Source organism: Chamaea fasciata, unplaced genomic scaffold, assembly GCF_029207755.1.
Source record: "Chamaea fasciata isolate MVZ Bird 193981 ecotype frontalis unplaced genomic scaffold, bChaFas1.0.hap1 SCAF_2, whole genome shotgun sequence".
NCBI classification, from domain to species: domain Eukaryota; kingdom Metazoa; phylum Chordata; class Aves; order Passeriformes; family Sylviidae; genus Chamaea; species Chamaea fasciata.
Genome location: NW_027094087.1, coordinates 115592777 through 115610923, shown reverse-complemented (window position 1 = coordinate 115610923; position 18147 = coordinate 115592777). Strand labels below are relative to the sequence as shown.

The window sequence follows — 18147 nt, the reverse complement described above, 5'->3', positions numbered from 1 at the left end:
CCTTTTTTCTTTCTAGAATGACGTTTTCTACCTCATCACTTATTTCTCTGTATCATTAGAACAGATCATTATCATTAACGATAATAATTATCACTTGTTGCGTTAGATCCTGAAATGTTCCTTAGAAAATGAAAGCCCAAAAACTTGGAAAAAAGTCTGCCAAAGCCTTTGCCCAAATGTGCAGATTTCAAGTTTTATTAGAGAAAAATGAAAAAAAAAGAAAATCCTGATTTGTTTTTCATGCTGAATGTGATTTCCTTCAGTGACTCAGCACACAGAAAGAAGTCCATGAACGTCTCCTGCTCTCCTGCTATTTTTAATTTCATTTATGGAAAGTGTTTCCACTCTCCCTGCAGGATTCCAGGCCAGAGGAGGCTCCGGAGCTGCCAGGTCCTTCCAAAGTGTTTTATTCCAACGGCTTCAGGATTCAAATCTGAGGAATTTCCAGCTATTTTCTCTCCCTAAAAGCTTCCTTGAAACTCAGCATAAAGCCACAAGAAACATTACACCATTGAGAGCTTCTTACTACAATATTTTGAATTATTGGGGGGGGAAAAAAAGCAGGGAAATTACGTAAGAAGGCAAGAAATTAATTCAGAATTTCGTTTTCCTCCCCGAGCAGCTGCACTTCACACGCTCACCACAGCAATAAAATCAGTGTGTCCCAAAGAGATTTTAAAATCAGAGCTGTTCTGCTTCTCTCCAGCTCGTTCAGAATGAGCTCTGAAACAGGAGCCCCACACAGAGCTGGTATTTGGGAGCCTCAAAACTGCGATGGAACCACGGAAAACAAACCCTAAAACTGCATTTCCAAGTTCCCATTCCGCATTTAAACCCAGGGAGATCTGAGTTTGGGTTGTTTTTTTTAAAATATTTATTTATTTATCTATGTGATTAGAGAGGTCAGAAATGTCACTTTGGCCCCTTGACACTAAAAAGAAAAAAACGTGATTTTTGTCCTTAGCAGTAACAACTCACCGTATCAGGACTGACAAATATTTTACATTATTTTATATTGACATTATTATTTCTTTTACAGCATTCATCATTATTTTATTATCACATACTATTTAGCCAACCAGCTTAATCCAGACCCAAGAGGATTTCCTATAGTTTTAGCAGGAAAAAAACCCAAAAAATCCCAGGGGAAGTATCAAATGGATTACATATTAGTGGAGCTTGCTGGATCTTAGCAGACCAAAACCAGAACGAAATATTTGCTGAAAATTCAGAATGCACCACACAGTCAAAGAAGCCTGGAGGGAAAACTCCAGCTCGTCTTCCCAACCACACACAGCTAAAACCGGAATAATTCCCAGAGCTGGAATCATTGCCATCACAGCAGCCCGCTGCAGACTCCCGAGCTCCAAGACTTTTCTGCCAAGCTGGAATTTCCTTGCAAGTCCAAACCCCTTCCGAGCCAAAGTGGAGTTCCCAAAAGGAGCCCATCCAACCTACCCTCGTTTCAGGCTGGGTGAAGATCTCCCCATCGGCCAGGCAGGCGATGAGCGAGCTGAAAGTGTAATGGAAATTACGGAAATGCATTTCAAGGCTGGGAGCCTCAACGATTCCAGCTGAAATCCCGGGATTTTTCAGGAGCTCTGCCTGCTGCAAACGGAGTTTATAAGGCAGTCCAGCCCTCTCGGTGAAATAAAAAAAGCTCTCAGAGCATCCTGTGTGTGTGTGACAGCGAATTCCTGAGCGGAGTCCCGCACGCTTGGAAGGAGCCGGGAACAAAATGTAAGCTGGACTGGAAAAGAGGTGACGTCAGTAATTAGTCAGCTTCCCTCTGCTAATTACCAGCAGCATGGAAAATCCAGCTGAGCTGAGCAGGGGCAGCTGCTGCCCAGCCTCTTTCTTGCGGCATAGTTTCCACTGGCAGTAATTCCATGCAGCTCCCACTCGGAGCTGCCGCGGATGGAAAAATGTTCCTGCTCCGGGAAAGGGCTGGGATGAAGGCAGCAGGAAAAGTGCCTCGTTCCTGCTCATTCCTCATCCTTTGGGGATGGAAAACAAAAGCTTTCAGCTCACTGGTTTTGGTTGTTTTTTGTTTTTGTTTCGTTCCACTGGTTGAAATTTTAGAGATCGATTGGGGGAGATGATTTTTTCCCTCCCATCACAAGGAGGATTCATTTGGAAGCTTCTTCAAAGCGACTCCCGTGGATTACTGAGCGTTCTCGCCTTACTAAGAACTCTTTCCCAGCCTTCACGAAAGGGTTTTTGTCAAGGGGTTGGTTTTGTCGCCTCTTTTTCCTACCAGGAGCGGGCTCGGCAATCTGCTGGCAGAGTTTGAGCAGAACCTGAGACACGGCAGCGGGGGAGCAGGTGTGGAACCTGAATTCCTGATATATTCCTGGGCCCACCTGTATCCCAGTTTTCAAAGCGTTTCCCAAAAAAAGCAGCAGAGAACAAAGGTTTTTGTGGAGGTTTTATGTTCTCTTCTTGTGGATTTTTTATTTTGGGAGGGCGTAAAGAGTTTTTTTGGGTTTGTGTGTCTGTGTGTGTTTGTTTTTTCTTTTTTAATCAAGAGCCATTAAAAAAACCTCACCACCACTTGAAGCAATTCATGAAGTTTAACCTGAAGTTTTCACAAGCTGTTTGGAACTCTCGCGTACAAAATTATAATGCAGTGGAAATCCTAAGATTGCCTTCAGCTGGCTGTGACAGAAGCACCAAGCTTTAAGCAACACCTGCAAGCAGCGCACAGCGCTAAGTTCAAAACCTGATTTCATCAAGATTTAACTAGACAAAAACTGTTCACACGAAGGTTATTCTTCATTTTTAGGGGGGGGTCTACTTGCTGAATCCTCATTTAAAGTCAAACTCTCTGCTGTGTAAAAGTTACCACGGCATGAAAAGAATACTTAATACAATTTCTTAGCACTTTTTCTTGGGAGTCCTCACTTAAAGATCCCTGAAGCTGGAAAAGCACTTCAGGATTATCAAGTCCAACCTGTGACTGAATCATCACCCCCCTGTCCCCTGCCCAGAGCTCTCAGTGCCACATCCACACATCCCTCGGACACCTGCAGGGATGGGGGGACACCAAACCTCCCTGGGCAGCTCTTCCCAAAGCCTGAGCACGTTTTTTTTTGGGGGGGAAGAACAAGATGAATTCCATCAGTGAGGAGGGGATGAGAGCTCTGCACTGGGCAGAAATTCAGGATTCACAAGCAGCCCAGAGAACAACATCCCCCAGCACATCCTAAATCCTGCCCCTGACCTGGAATTTGCTGCCAAGGATCCTCAGGACCCGCGATGTGGAAGGAGCAGGTGTGACTCCATAAAGCTCACCTGGAAGGAACGGCCATGAATCACCTGAGCACAAGGGCGAACAGGCTGCCCACGTGCCAGGGATAGGAGAGCAGAGCAGGTTCCTGCTCCAAGCTGCAGCACCTCTGGGGGACAGTTCTCATCTCATGAAGAGAACAAACAATAAGAACCTCTCTGATTGCCACCCTCAAGGCCACTGCACGTCGCTGAGAGCCAGGGGAAACCACTTCGGATGAAGAATGGCTTTGAAAGAAGTTAAAGCCTTCTGCCGAGACGGAACTTTCAAATGGAACTTTGTCACCTAATCCAGGACTAGAGCTTGTATAGGAACAAACCAAGTGGGTCTGAGAAATTCAACACCTCACAAAAGAGTTTTTTCACAGTGTTCTCCAGATTCAGAAGAAATCTTTAAGTCCTACTGACACATGCCATGTTTTGAACTCGTGTCCTTTTTGAAACCCCAGAGAAATCACTCCCGGAATGTTCCGTTTTGTAAATACCACCACCATTTTTTGACGCGGTTGTGTACCAAATTACGGAATCACAGAAAGGTTTGGGTTGGAAGGGACCTTAAAGATGATTTCATTTCACCCTCCTGCCACGGGCAGGGACACCTCCCACTGTCCCCAGTGTCCAACCTGGCCTTGGGCACTGCCAGGGATCCAGGGGCAGCCACAGCAAATCGGGGAATTCAATTCCAGGGCCTGCCCGCCCTGCCAGGGAACAATTCCTGATTCCCAAGATCCCATCCAGCCCTGCCCAGGCTTCTGAGTGTATTAAATAAACCGCTGTGAGTTATTGACACCAAACTCGAGCACTCTGGCAAAAGGAACAGCCGCAGTTCCCACTGCCCCTGGCGCAGGAGCTGTTTAGGGCAGGGCTTTGTGAGGAGAGCCCTGAGCTGATGAGGAAACCACGAGGCAAAGTTACAAAAGCCCCACTGCTGAACCCTGAGTGTCGCAATGTTCCCTCCACGGGGCTCAGCTCCTGGAAGGTTTGGTACCCACATGCAAAACACCCTGGCTGGGACGGGAACATTGCAACACACCAGGAGTCCTGGATTTGATGTCCTGATCTTATCAGAGAGCAGCTTTTGTGCTCCCTTATCTCCCTTTGGAGAGTTTGGTGCCTCCTGTCCTCTCTTGGAGACTCCCTGCGGAGCTACAGACAGAACAAGGGCAAAAAAACCAGCACAGGGAGGACGTGGAGCTGCTGGAGAGAGCCCAGAGGAGGCTCCAGGATGAGCAGAGGGATGGAGCAGCTCTGCTGGGAGGAAAGGCTGGCACAGCTGGGATTGTTCAGCCTGGACAGGAGAAGCTTTGGGCTGAGCTCAGGGTGGCCTTGCAGGGCCTGAAGGAGCCCCAGGAAACCTGGAGAGAGACAATTCCCAAGGCATGGAGGGACAGGACACAGGGAATGGCTTCAAGGTAAAAAATTACAGGTTTCGATGAGATATTAGGAAAAATTTCCTCCCTGGCAGGGTGGGCAGGCCCTGGCACAGCTGTGGCTGCCCCTGGATCCCTGGCAGTGCCCAAGGCCAGGCTGGACATTGGGGACAGTGGGAGGTGTCCCTGCCATGGCAGGGGTGGCACAGGATGGGATTTAAGGTCCCTTCCCACCCAGACATCCCACGGTTCCACGGTGCTGCTGCGCTTTGGGATTGAAAACAGAAGGGTCAGAGCAGTGGGACAGGAGAGCAGGGCCAGCTCTGCTTCCTCAGCTTTCAGCTCTCCCTGAAAAGCTGCAGATTCCGGGGAAGTTGAGTTCTAAAACTGCCGACGAGGTGCTCAATCAAGACCTAAAGTGCACCCAACCACCGAGAGCACCTGAGAGATCCTCCAGCACTGCCCCAGGACAGAAATGTGACAGAGAACATTTTCTGAACATTTTTGGGGGCTGGAAGGACAATCAGAGAGGCCAATAAATCTAGGAACTAGTGGGAACACAGAATGATTGAATGCCAACGTTAGCCCCACAATTTCATCTCCACGTGCAGTGGGACAGGTAAGGCACAGAGGAGCAGTGAGGCCACAGAAGCAGAAATCACACACCAAAAGTGCCAATAACTGCAACAGCGAAGCCGACAAGCAGAGGAGGAAAATCAATGCGAAGCTAAAGATGCTGGGAATCCTCTAAGTCAATAAAATCACCCCTCAGAAGCCACAAACCAGAAGAACCCAGCCCATTCTCTCTCCTCCCTGGCAGGTTTTGCAGCTGCCCTTGGAGGTGGCTCTTTGTGTAATCCCTGTCCTCCCACTCCAGACCTGCTGCTCTTTTCCCATCAACACGCGGCTTCTATTCCTGTCTCCGTGTTCATTATCCTGCCTAAGCCCTTCCTCGGAACAGGGAGAAACGTCTCGGAGTTATCTACAATGAAAATCACCCCGGCTTCGTTCTCCCGGGGGTTGCCAGAGGACAGGGAGGAGCAGACACAAAGGCATGAACAGGTTCCAGAACCGTCCGTGCAGTTTTTGGGGGTCAGGAAGCTCCGTGGAGCACACTGGCACGCATCTGGATCAGATATTGGGAAGAAATTCCTGCCTGTGAGGGTGGGGAGGCCCAGAGAAGCTGTGTCCCATCCCATATTATTCCATGATTATGATTCTGAGCTGCCTGGCTCACCCAGAGCAGGGAGTTAAAGCCATTTAAAGCCTCCAAACCCCTGCACAAGCTTTACTCTCATTTCACTGCCCAAAAACGAATCCACGTTCCCAAACAACTCCTCTGCTCCCCACACACACACAAAAAAACCCCAAAAACCCCAAAATAAAACTCCTAAATTCCCAGACTGGTTTAGGTTGGGAGGATCTAAAATCCCATCCAGTGTCACCCCTGGATTGGCAGGGACACCTCCCACTGTCCCCAATGTCCAAGCTGGCCTTGGGCACTGCCAGGGATGCAGGGGCAGCCACAGCTGCTCTGGGCACGCTGTGCCTCACTGCCCTCAGAGTGAGGAATTTCTTCCTACAATTTCTTTAACATTAATACCGGGCGATAATTCTGCTTCCCTGTGTTTGTGACCTGGGTGTCCTTGGCATGGGAAAAACTCACAGGGCCAACTGAGAGGCAGGAGTGGGTGTGCTGCCACGCCAGGCACGGCCAGTGCCAGGCTGCCAGGGCTCAGGCTGCTGCTGGAGGGTTCTGGGGACAAAAGGCTTCTGAGGTAGGATTGGTGTGCCGGGGAATTTTACCTCATGAGGAATCCTGGCAGGCTCGCAAAAAGAAATCGTGTCCAGGTTTCCTTTCAGACACTTTGCCCAGATTTGCTGTGGCTGCCCCTGGATCCCAAGGCCAGGTTGGACATTGGGGCTTGGAGCAGCCTGGGGCAGTGGGAGGTGTCCCTGCCCAGGGCAGGAGGGGGAAATTAAATCATCTCCCAACTTCAACCATTCTGCAATTCTGTGACAACTTCTTCTGCTTCGCAGCTAGAAAGAGCTGTGCTTTACAGTTACAAATTCCACATTCTCTGCCTTCCTCAGAAAGATGCAAGTGAAATAAATACATTCCTCCAGCAGGGAAATCATCTGCACAAACCCATTTGTTCACGAGAACAGAAGTCTGCAGTGATGCCTTGGGAAGGCTGAGCTGGAACAGAGAATGGACAGAGCTGGAGAATAAAGTAGGGATTTATTAAAAGGCCTTTAAGGACACACCTTGGGCAGGACAAGAGCCTGGCCAGGGCTGCACCCAAGGGGGACACAAAATGGACACAAAATGGTGACAACATGGACAAAGGGTCACGAGGTCTCACACTTTTATCAGTTTTGGTCCATTTGCACGTTGGGGTTGAATTGTCCAGTCCCAGCTGCAGGTGATGCAGTCCCATCCTTCTTGTTTCCTCCCCTCAGCCCACCCTTGTTTGTGCTTTGGGGCCTGAACACTTGTCCCAGCTGTCCTTGGTGTGCGGCAGGAGAAGGATTTGTTTTGTGTCCCTGCTGTGTGCAGAGCTGAGTGACGCTGACTGTGAGCTCAGAGCTGCACAGAACCTGAAACACATCACAGCTTAAACTTGAGGCATCAGTGGGATCACAGAACGAACTGCACAAGGAGTATGTGCAGACAGTAAAGAAATCAGAGCACGGCAACACAAGCCCACAAACTGGTTCTCCAAATGCCACCGTGGCCGGGATGCAGCCAAGGAATGCCCACGGGGGTGACTCCATGGAAAAGGGGCTGGGAGCTGGGAGGGGCAGCAGCTCCTGTCACCACCTGCGCCACAGCAAACACAGGAGCTCAGTGTCTCGCAACCCTGCAGGTATTTCACTCCCCAGAATGCTCAGAGCTCAACGTTTGTGGAGTTTTCAGCAACTCGAAGGATGTGATTCCATGGAACAGGGAGCACCAAAAGGCCAGGCTGGGCTCCGTGCAGTGATGCTGAGTGCTCCTCTCAAAGGAGGATTCTGTCCTAAAACTCCTCCGCTGGGCAGTTCTGAGATCTTTCCAGAGATAAAGGCTGTCAGGAATATTTCTCAGAGCATTAATTCAGCACAGGTAGCACTGGCATGCTCTGAATGGTAACACAGATATTCACTGCTGACAACAAAAATCAAAGACCACACGTCTGGGGTGCAGCGTCACCTCTGGTTTAGACTTCCAGCTACCCCAGGAAAATCTTTTCCTGTTCCAAACACAAGCAGAGGAACGAGTGCTCGTTTTTCTAAGATGTCAGGGAAACCTGTGAGGATTCTGCACCTTAAGACACAAGAATTAAATGCAAACTCAAGACTCGAAACACTTTCCTACACCTGAAGTTCCAGAGGGATAAATGTCAGTGAGTCTGTAAAAAAAAAAAAACCAAACAAAAAACCTCTGCCTATTTCTACTGTCTTTATTTCTGGTTAAACTCATTAACTGCTTTACTCTAATTCCAAAATTATCTGCAGGTAATGTATTTATAGGAGAAAAAAAGCCCATTATGAAACGCCTTTGGCAGTAATTGGGTTGGGAGATTAGAAAAGGGAAGGAGAAAGTTCTTGCAAAGTCAATCCAAGAAACATTTCCCTCACCATAGAGAGAGAGAGAGAGAATTTGGGTTCGGATCATCAGAACAACCTTCAAGGTGCTTTTTAAAAGAAGATGCTTTTTAAAAAGTCTGTGAAAATTCCTGGACAGGACTGTCCAGCAATATTATAATTAATCCACGACATCTTGGGGTGGGAGAAAAAATAAACAGCCCAAGACCAAAATAAAAAAAGCCAAAGATGACAATAAACTCCAACAAAAAAAAAATAAACAAGAACATTCCCACGGCCGGCTGCAGTCGCGGTGTTGATTTTTATTTCTATTTAGAGCAAAAAAGAGGAAAGAAGGTGACAGGGACAGGAGTGCAGGGTCCAGCTCAGCAGGGAAATCCAGCTCAGGCCACCCAAGGAAAAGCCAACTCTGGAAAGGGAAGGGCAGGAAATCCTCAAACAACTCCTCTCCAGCTTGTTGAAGGCTCCTCTAAATTTAGCAATCTATATAAATCCTTCCCTCGGAGTGGAGGTTAAAAAAGGGGGAAGAGGTGGGAATTCTCCGAAGATCGCCTCTGTTCGTCAGGAACTAAAAAAGGACAAGGACTTTGGAAGCAAAACGGGTTAACGGGGCATTTTTCATGCTGGAGAAAAACTATTTCCAGCAGAATTGAAGGAAGTTTTTTGTTTAAAACGCCCAAGACACAAAGAGGTTTCCCCTAATCGGTAGACATTCCTACCACTGCAACCAGGAAAAAAAAAAATCAGCTCCAGTCTGACCTTTTCAAGGTTATTTATTTGAATTAACAGCTCAAAGGGGGGAGAAAAAGAAAAATCCATCTAGAAAGTAATTAACAGATCTGTGGAGCTGCAAGATGAAATAATTCAAGACAGAAAGAAGGGGCATGTTCCAACTTGAAGCAAAAAGGGGCTTTGGATGATTATCTCTCGAGTGAGGGGGCACCTCCTGCACGAAGATCTCGCTGTCTTATGAAGAGGGAACAGCTGTAAAGTTATTTATAAGTGAGGCTGAGCAGAGGGAGAGGTGCAGGGAATAGGGCACGTGCTTCCAGTTGGATTCCTGGAGCGTGTCCTGCAAGCCCTGGCAGCGAGCACAGCTGGAGCCCTGCACATCCCTGGGGCTGGGACAGGGAGGGCTCGCAGGGCCACCTTTGGGGACTGGACAGGGAAAATTCAGAGAAATTCATCCCAGAGCTGCTGAAATGGGGACAGAGGCACAAGGAGAACAACCCGGAGCGGGGAAAACGTGAAGGGATGGGGAATGGGAGCTCCCACACAAACACAGCCAGGCTGTGACAGCTCACCAGAGAGGACGGGGGAGGAAAGGGGCAGGAACAAAGCTCAGGGAATCCCAAAATCCCTGAGGTTGGAAAAGATCTCACAGAATATCAGATCCCTGCTGTGCCCACCTTGTCCCCAGCCCGGAGCTCTGAGTGCCACCTCCAGGTGACACCTGCAGGGACGGGCACTCCAAAGCTCCCTGGGCAGCCCCTGCCAAGGCCTGAGCACCCTTTCCATGGGGAAATTCCTGCTGCTGGCCAAGCTGAGCCTCCCCTGGGCCAGCCTGAGGCCGTTCCCTCTCCTCCTGTCCCTGCTCCCTCCTGTCAGGGACTTGTGCAGAGCCACAAGGTCCCCCCTAAAAACATTCCCTAATTCTCCTCCACGGGAAGAAGGGAACACCAAGGATGCAGCAGTGCCGCAATCCGGCGCCAAAGCTGACAGGGCTGGACTCAAACCCCGTCCAACCAAAGCCAGGGTTGGTCAGAGCTCCCCCTGACCCAGACGTTCCCAGAGGTGGCACATCCTTTCCCAATCCCTGCCTTCCTGCAGCAGCCACAACGCGAATGAGATGCAGAACACCGACGCCAGACGTGGCGCATTATTTAAAACAACCCAAGAAGCTGGGATCAGTTTTGCCCCCACGTGTAAGATGAGGACACAATGATTTGACAGGAGCTTTCAGAAGTTAAATCCTGAGCTGGTTGTGTAAGGCTGGGATCCAGATTCAGATTCCAGAGTCTGAAGGAGCTACAAGAAACCTGGAGAGAGACTTTTTCCAAGGGCTGCAGGGACAGGACACAGGGAATGGCTTCCCAGGGCCAGAGGGCAGGGCTGGATGGGATCTTGGGAATCAGGAATTGTTCCCTGGCAGGGTGGGCAGCCCTGGAATAGAATTCCCAGATTTGCTGTGGCTGCCCCTGGATCCGTGGCAGTGCCCAAGGCCAGGTTGGACACTGGGGACAGTGGGAGGTGTCCCCTGTCCATGGCAGGGGTGGCACGGGGTGGCAGTGAAACCATCCCATGATTCCTGTATGTATTGCACATTCTGCCTTCAAAATACATATCCACTTTATCATGTCAGAGTAAGAGCCTGATGTCAGCATCCCAAGACTTTCAAATATTCCTTGAGGGAAGAAAAAAGAAAAAAAAATTTCTTTGGTTGGCTTGGTGACACACACACTGATCACCACAGCAGCACCAAAAGGCAGGAGGAAATTTTAGTTCCAGCATGATTTCAACTTCACTGGAACTTTCCTGAGAAGACTGAAGAAGACAAGGTATTTTTATCTCGCTTTGTGCACTGCAGATAATGAAGGAGGTAAAGATAAAAGGTCAGCAGAGAGGAACAAAAAAAAAAAAAAAAAAAGCAAAAGGAATTAATCTGTGTCAGCCTGTCTGTATTCCCTACTCCACATCTCCAACAAGAGTCAATCGGTGCATGTTAAAGGTTCAGGTTAAAGCAATTTAAGAAGCTCAACTACTTTTTCTTAGAGCAACCAAGGCTTTGTTTCCAAATCTGTTCTGAAAGTCAAAGGGGCTGGAGCGTGTCCAGGGCAGGGCAGGGAGCTGGGGAAGGGGCTGGAGCCCCAGGAGGGGCTGAGGGAGCTGGGCAAGGGGCTGAGCCTGGAGAAAAGGAGGCTCAGGGGGGACCTGGTGGCTCTGCACAAGTCCCTGCCAGGAGGGGACAGCCGGGGGTCGGGCTCTGCTCCCAGGGAACAGGGACAGGAGGAGAGGGAACAGCCTCGGGCTGGCCCAGGGGAGGTTTTCCCTTCTCAGCTTCACCTGCACTTCCCTATTGGAAAACCTTCAGATTCTGCAGGCTGGAGTTTTTCCCCAGCAGAGATGCACATTCCTCAAGGCTCAGGGGAATAACAGAGGCAGCCTGGGCCATCCCCGCACTGAACTCTGCATTTACTGCCCCCCGTAACAGCCCAATGCCACCTTTACCCAGAGCTGGGAGGTCCCAGCCCCCCAGATGTTCCAGAAGGTTTTTGGGAATTTGGGGCAGCCTTAGAGGCTTTGATCCACAGGTGTCACTCCTCCCTCACAGCTGGGATCCAGCTGATCCCAGCCCTCCCCAGAGCTGTTTCTGCTGCCTGCTGACATTTGCTGCAGGAACAGCAGTGACTGTTGTTTGTTGTGCAGCAAACAAAGCTGGGGAGAACGGTTTGGAACAAGCTGCTTCTCCCCAGCGGATCGGGGAGGTCATTTTTGTTCACCATTTAATCCCAGGCTGGTTTGAGTTGGGAGAGACCTCAAAGTCCACCAAGTGCCATGGGCAGGGACACCTCCCGCTGTCCCCAAGGTCCAACCTGGCCTGGGACACTTCCAGGGCTCCAGGGGCAGCCACAGCTGCTCTGGGCACCCTCCCCACCCTCCCAGGGAAGGAATTTTTTCCTAATTCCAATCTAAACCTTCCCTCCAACCCCTTCGAACCCACCACCTCTTGTCCTGTCACCACAAACTGTCGTAAAAAAAACAACTCCTCCAAAGTCCCAACCTTGTTTCTTTCTCCTTCACTTTAAATTGTCACCTGTCCCAGGGCTGTGAACTGCCATCCCAGGCTTGCTCCTATTTCACTTCCTAATTTTCTGGCTCTTAATTCAACAGAGAAATTCTGGCTCTGTTCCTGGGACACAAGGACGAAGATCTTCCAGAAGGTTTCCTGCGTTTATTGCTATTTTCTCAAAAGGAGAATAAAGGAGAATCCTGGAATATCCTGAGTGGAAGGAACCCACAGGATTATTGATCCAAGCCCTGTTCCCTGCCCAGACGCCCCCAACAAATCCCCCCTGGGCATCCCTGGCAGCTCCAAAGGCTCCTGGAGTTCTCCAGGGGGAGCCTGGGCAGAACTCCTGCTCCAATGAATTCCTCCTGCAATCACAAACATTTATCTGCAGGGCCCTACCCTGGAGCTGTGTGTCCTTCCAGCAGAAAATGCTCCAGTTGTGCCCATGGAATTGGGAGTGGGCAGCACCTTTGGGTGTCAGGGAGGCTCCTGGGAAGCCAATTCCCGAATTCCCACACAAACTGCAGCCACTCCACAGTGAGGAATTAAAAAAAAGACTCAAATACCTCCCTGATGATTTTTTTTTTTAAATGCAAATTCCAAGTGCAGTGCCAAGAAGGAGCTGTTTCTCCTGAAGCCTTACAGGAGACATTTGAATGGCTTCAAACGCGTGAGCTGGTGTCGTTTTTGCATTAGGAGATCCAAATATATTCAAATCAGATCTCCAGAGCTGTGCCCCTGTCACACATTTACAGATTCCATGGGTCACGGTTTTCCAGCCCAAGCATCTGAAAAATAAAACACCTGCAGCGTGTGCTTCTTCCATCCTTGGAAAAATCCGTGACTTCCACTATTTCCAAGCATTAAACACTGAATTCCTGTTCACTGAGTGGGAGCACCAAAGTGGGCACTTGGAAATTCCACTACAGAGTAGCTGAGTAATCACCAGCCTCATTTAGGAAAAAAAAAAAAAACAATCCAACTTTTGAATGTGGCAAATATATTCCAAAATGTCAAAAAGGCTTTTTCCAACATGTTTCCACTCCTGGGAATACACTCCAATGATCCAGAGTAAATGAATGATGATTTTGCCCTCGTTTGGATACCCAAAAGGAAATAAACGTTTTCAGACAGCATTTCGTGGCAATTATTTTTCTATTCATCTAAAAAAAAAACAAAAAGGAAATCATTCCATTTGGAAAAACATTCCACCACCTGCGCCATCCAGGATTTTCAACCAAACCTGCTGAGGGAGAGAACAAAACCCTCTAAGGAAAAAATCCAGAAATCTCTCTGCTTCCTCCAAAAACTCGGTATTTTGGAACGAAGGAAGGTGAGCTGAGGAATCGTGATGCTCATTCATCCCTAATCCACCTGAAATTAGCCCTGGAATTTCTTTGGGCTCATCCCCACCCTGAATTTAAGAGCTCAAATCTCAGCCCGGAGTAGCTGGAGTCTCTGTGGAAAATATGGAATATTGATGATGGCTGAAGGCCTGGGGATGGTGGCAGAAAGCTCCCAGTGAGTTTGTTCTCACTGAAAGGGGAAAACAAAGAGCAGGAGGAAGGTTGGGAATCTCATTCTCTGCTCACCCTGAGCCTCTAACCCCAAATTCAGACAGGAAAATCTCCTCAGGACACCGCTCAATCCTTTCAAGAACGATCTGGAAGAGAAGGCATCGAGTTTGCCTTTTGAAACAGCTCCTCCAGGGAAGGAAAATGTCCCTTAAAAAGCTTTCTCCAAGTCACCTTGAGAGACATCAGAGAGCAGCCAACTGCTGGAATGTCTGGAGCCTCTCGGAGAGATTTCCACCAGGAAAAAGGCTTCAAGGGCGAGGGAGAAATGAAAAGTGCACTTGGCAGAGGATGCAGGCTTCGGGTTTTGAGACTCAAAGGCCAGAACTGACAGGAAGAATTTCCAACGGTTCCCTGAGGCATTGGAAAGTGGACACAAACTGTGGAGGAATAAGAATTCCAGCAGAATTCACTCGGCAGTGAGAGGGCCAAGCCTGGTTCTGGAGGGGAGGAGAGTGCTCAGCTCTGGGGGGATCTTGAATGGCTGAGAATTCACTTTTAAAACGTCTTCAGGTGGATTTGACTCAAAGCGAAGCACCATGCACCTTCCCAGGAAATTCAAGGTGGTTTAAGCACCATTCCTTCACCCTCTTCCCGAAGCAGAACTGAGCAGGGCAGTTCGGAATAGCTGAACACAAAACAAAGGCAGCACCTTTCATTTATTCATAACACAAATTCAACTGATTCCCCCTGAGCTGGCTGCTTTGATCCAGAATGAAACCAAGCACGAGCTGTTCCCACAGGAAAAGAAACCACAGCCACCAAAGCCAACACCCGACAAACCAAACCAAAAAAAAAAACCAAAAAACCAACACCCAAACACAACCCAACTTCCTCTGCAGCTCCCTAAAAACCTCGGACGCATCACCTTTGGGCAGAGGAAGTGGGAGCTGCAGGATTTGTCAGGCACTCAACATTCAGCTTCACGTCTCTGACAGGAGAGAAGCAGCTCCTTCCCAAACTCCTTCCCAAAGCCCAGGAGCTTCCCCAGACATTTGGCTCCGAAGCCCACACGCAAAAATTCCCCCAGGATTCACTCCGAGAGCACCGAGAGCTGCAACCCCTCACCCTCCTCACCTTTTTGGGGGGCATTTCTGGTTTCTTTTAGCCCTGTGACAGCAGGATAATGAACGCAGGCCGTGTTAAATCCGTGGGAAGGAGTGGGGAAAACCAGGGAAGTTCCCACACTTCCAGGTAATTAGCAGGGACAAAGCAGAGACTGGAGAACTTGGCTGACAATCCCACTGATAATATGAAATAATTCATTCATTCTCAAGCAGGAAAGAAATATTTGGCCAATTTACTGCCTGTGAGGACACCATTCACTGCCAGCTCCCCCCCACCTCGACTCCCTGGATTATGCCAGCAGGAAAATCCAGGGAGGAAAGGGAAATTCAGAGAAAAGCCCTTTTGGCTGGTATTAAATGCCATATTTATTTCCAAATAAGCCTTTTTAGAAAGCCAGTGGAGCAGCAGCTTTTCACTTGCTTTTTTCACGAGAGCTTTGGAAAATGGATGTGCCAGGATTCGTGTAAAATCATGGAAAGCTGCCCCATTTCCTGACAGGCCAAGGGTGGCCACTGCAGCATTGCTTCCACTGATTCCTTCCACTGCCTTTTCCATAAGTGATTCATGGCTGTGCTCAGCTTTCCTGGAAAACATTCCTCCGAGCCTGCAAGGTATGGAAAGCAGGATATTCTCCTGGGCTGGCTTCTCACTGGGAATCTTTGTGCCTCTCTCTCTCTCTTTACAGACAAACAGCAGTTGAGTAACTTCATTCCATCGACTCTGATTTGTTTTTCCCCTAAGTATCAGAAAAAACCCCAAAACTGATACATATCTCTCACCCTATTCCTCGCATATCCTGATTTCTCACAACTCCAGCCTTAGAAGCCAAAAAAACCAGGTGGGTTTTTTCCCATTATTTTACTTTTATTTAAAGGAAATTTAGAAAGAGCCTCCCTGAACCCTTGTATTGGTGTTCACCTATTAAACAGGTGTATCACCTATCAGATTTTGTTCTATTCTTGGAAGTCACAGGACTACAAAGAGGTGGTTTGTTGGTTTTTTGGTTTTTTTTTACATAGAGGGGCTGTGGAATAATTACAAGTTCCCTGAGACTCCTTGCCTGACTGGTTCCTCCAATCCCTCCGGTGTCACTTAAAGCCAACTCACAGCGCTGAGACCAACTCGGACCTGCTCCAAGTCCTGCTCAGCCTCTGATCCAGCTGAGTCTGGAGGGTGCTGCTTAAAGAAGCCTTCAAAGCACTTCCCAGGCCCCTCCTCTCTTCCCATTTGCCTTAACAAATTTAAGGGAGCTTCGCTTTGATTCCCATGCGGAGCAGTTGTGGGGATACTGAAGCTCCCTGGGACATTTTCCACGTTATTTATACCTGGGCTGCTGCCCCTGTGCAATCCCATGGGAAACAAGCTCTGCCCTCAGTGCCCAGAGCAGCTGTGGCTGCCCCTGGACCCCTGGCAGTGCCCAAGGCCGGGTTGGACACTGGGGACAGTGGGAGGTGTCCCTGCCCATGGGAATGGGATGAGTTTTAAGGTCCCTCCCAACCCAAAACCAGTCTGGGATTGTTTGAATTCCATCCAAGCGTGTCATCACGCTGAGATTTATTATTTAACCTTCACTTGGGACATTTTACAACACTGGAAACATGTTCTGATCTTAGAACCAATCACAGGATCATGGAATGGTTTGGGTTGGGAGGGACATCAAAGATCTCCTTGTTCCACCCCAGCCATGGGCAGGGACACCTCCCACTGTCCCAGGCTGCTCCAAGTGTCCAACCTGGCCTTGGGCACTGCCAGGGATCCACAGCAAATCCGGGAATTCCTTCCCAACCCCTCACCACCCTCCAAGGGCAGATTTTTTTCCCAATATCCCACGTGACCCTGCCCACACATTCCCTGTGTCCTGTCCCTCTCCAGGTTTCCTGGGGCTCCTTCAGGCCCTGCAAGGCCACCCTGAGCTCAGCCCAAAGCTTCTCCTGTCCAGGCTGAACAATCCCAGCTGTGCCAGCCTTTCCTCCCAGCAGAGCTGCTCCATCCCTCTGCTCATCCTGGAGCCTCCTCTGGGCTCTCTCCAGCAGCTCCACGTCCTCCCTGTGCCGGGTCCCGGGGGCTGCTCTCACAATTTCTGTTTATTGCTTCTTTCAGCCCCCAAGCCCTGTGCTGGAAAATCCCCCAGGGAAGGCAGAAAAGCCCAAAGCTCCCAGGAGGGCTCTGCCCTGAGCTATTCCTGGCGTGTTTGCAGTTGGTGCCACTCTCCGAGGTATTTCTGAGGAACCTCATTAAGCTCCTGCACCAACAAACGAGGTCCCAATGAAAGGAAAAAAAACCCCTCCTGCTGCGTGCTTCAACCTTTCAGCAAACACTGCCACAAGTGTGACCAGCTGAGCCTTATCATTTTTTCCAGATGAACTGGGTTGCGATTGAACTGCTCCTCTAAAAAAGCTCGGAGTGTTTTATTGCAGGAGCTGGGCTAAATATGACATTTAATGAATGCGCTCAAGTGTTCTCCATAAAAACCGCCTGAGCACGATTCAGAGCCCCTTTCAGGAGGCAGTCGCACAAACACCGGGTTTGATATTTTTAAGCGCCACAAACTGCTCACTACTCAAAAGTCACCTGATCCAACAGCCTCTGCCTTGTCTCTGAAGCCGAGCCAGAAAATCACAGGTGACATCTCCAACCTGCCCAGCAGAGCAAGGAAAAGAGCTTCAACAGCATTTCCAGCCCCACCTTCCGCAACCTCAACGTTACAGACTGCAAGCTGCTGTGCAGATTGAAACGCCAAAATTACAGAGCCCTCAGACGAGAGCATTTGCAAGGCAAAGTCCTGATCAGGACAGGCAGCAACAAAGGGAGACTCAAAAAACTGCAGGGGGGGGGGGGAGAGAGATTAAACAAAAATTTGCAAAACCATGAAATAAATACAGTCAGAGCTCTCTGCTCATTAATGGATTTGGTGTCCCACATGCAATTTGTTGTAGAAAATACAGATTATTCACTTTCAGGCTGACACATTCGAGTCTTTCAGTAGTTGTTTAAGGTGATTGTTCGGTTTTGGATTTATTGATCCAGCTCTTTTCCCCGAATCCTCACGGTCACGTTGCAGCTGGGTTTTGTTCTCAGCTTTCACAGGATCCTTTCCCGTGGCCTGAGAGCTTTTCCTCAGGCAGTTTTTAAGGATAAAAGGATGGGGGGAACTGCTCTCCTACCAACGGTGATGAAAGCACCAGCACCAAACACTGAACTGGGGGAATTTAAACCACATTTAGCCCAGGACAGGGTGACACACAAGGAAGATTTCAGTAACTCTGCTTTCCAATTTCCAACCACTGAGTGATCAACAACTCATCCCTACCATTCCATCTGCTCCTCCTAGAACCACGGATTTTTCAAATTTATTTCTTCAAGAGTTTGTTTTTTTTAGGTTTTTACCTTTTAAAGCATCATTACTCACCGAGGCATTGGAAAGGATGGATATTCTACAAATAACTCCAGGAGCTGATGAACACTGAGA

The 18147-nt window shown here is 48.9% G+C and overlaps 1 protein-coding gene across 2 annotated transcripts in view; it reads right to left on the bottom strand.

The window, feature by feature from the left end:
* RCAN1 (regulator of calcineurin 1) overlaps positions 1-18147 on the bottom strand; it is a 39677-nt gene that overhangs the window by 9019 nt on the left and 12511 nt on the right. The window contains exon 1 of one of the 2 annotated variants that reach the window (XM_066177197.1): positions 1459-1699. The exons of the other annotated variant lie outside the window; for it this stretch is intronic. Coding sequence (XP_066033294.1) covers positions 1459-1545 — 87 coding nt within the window. The 5' untranslated portion in view covers positions 1546-1699. Of the gene's footprint in view, positions 1-1458; positions 1700-18147 lie in introns of those variants that run through there. 2 annotated transcript variants of the gene reach the window in all.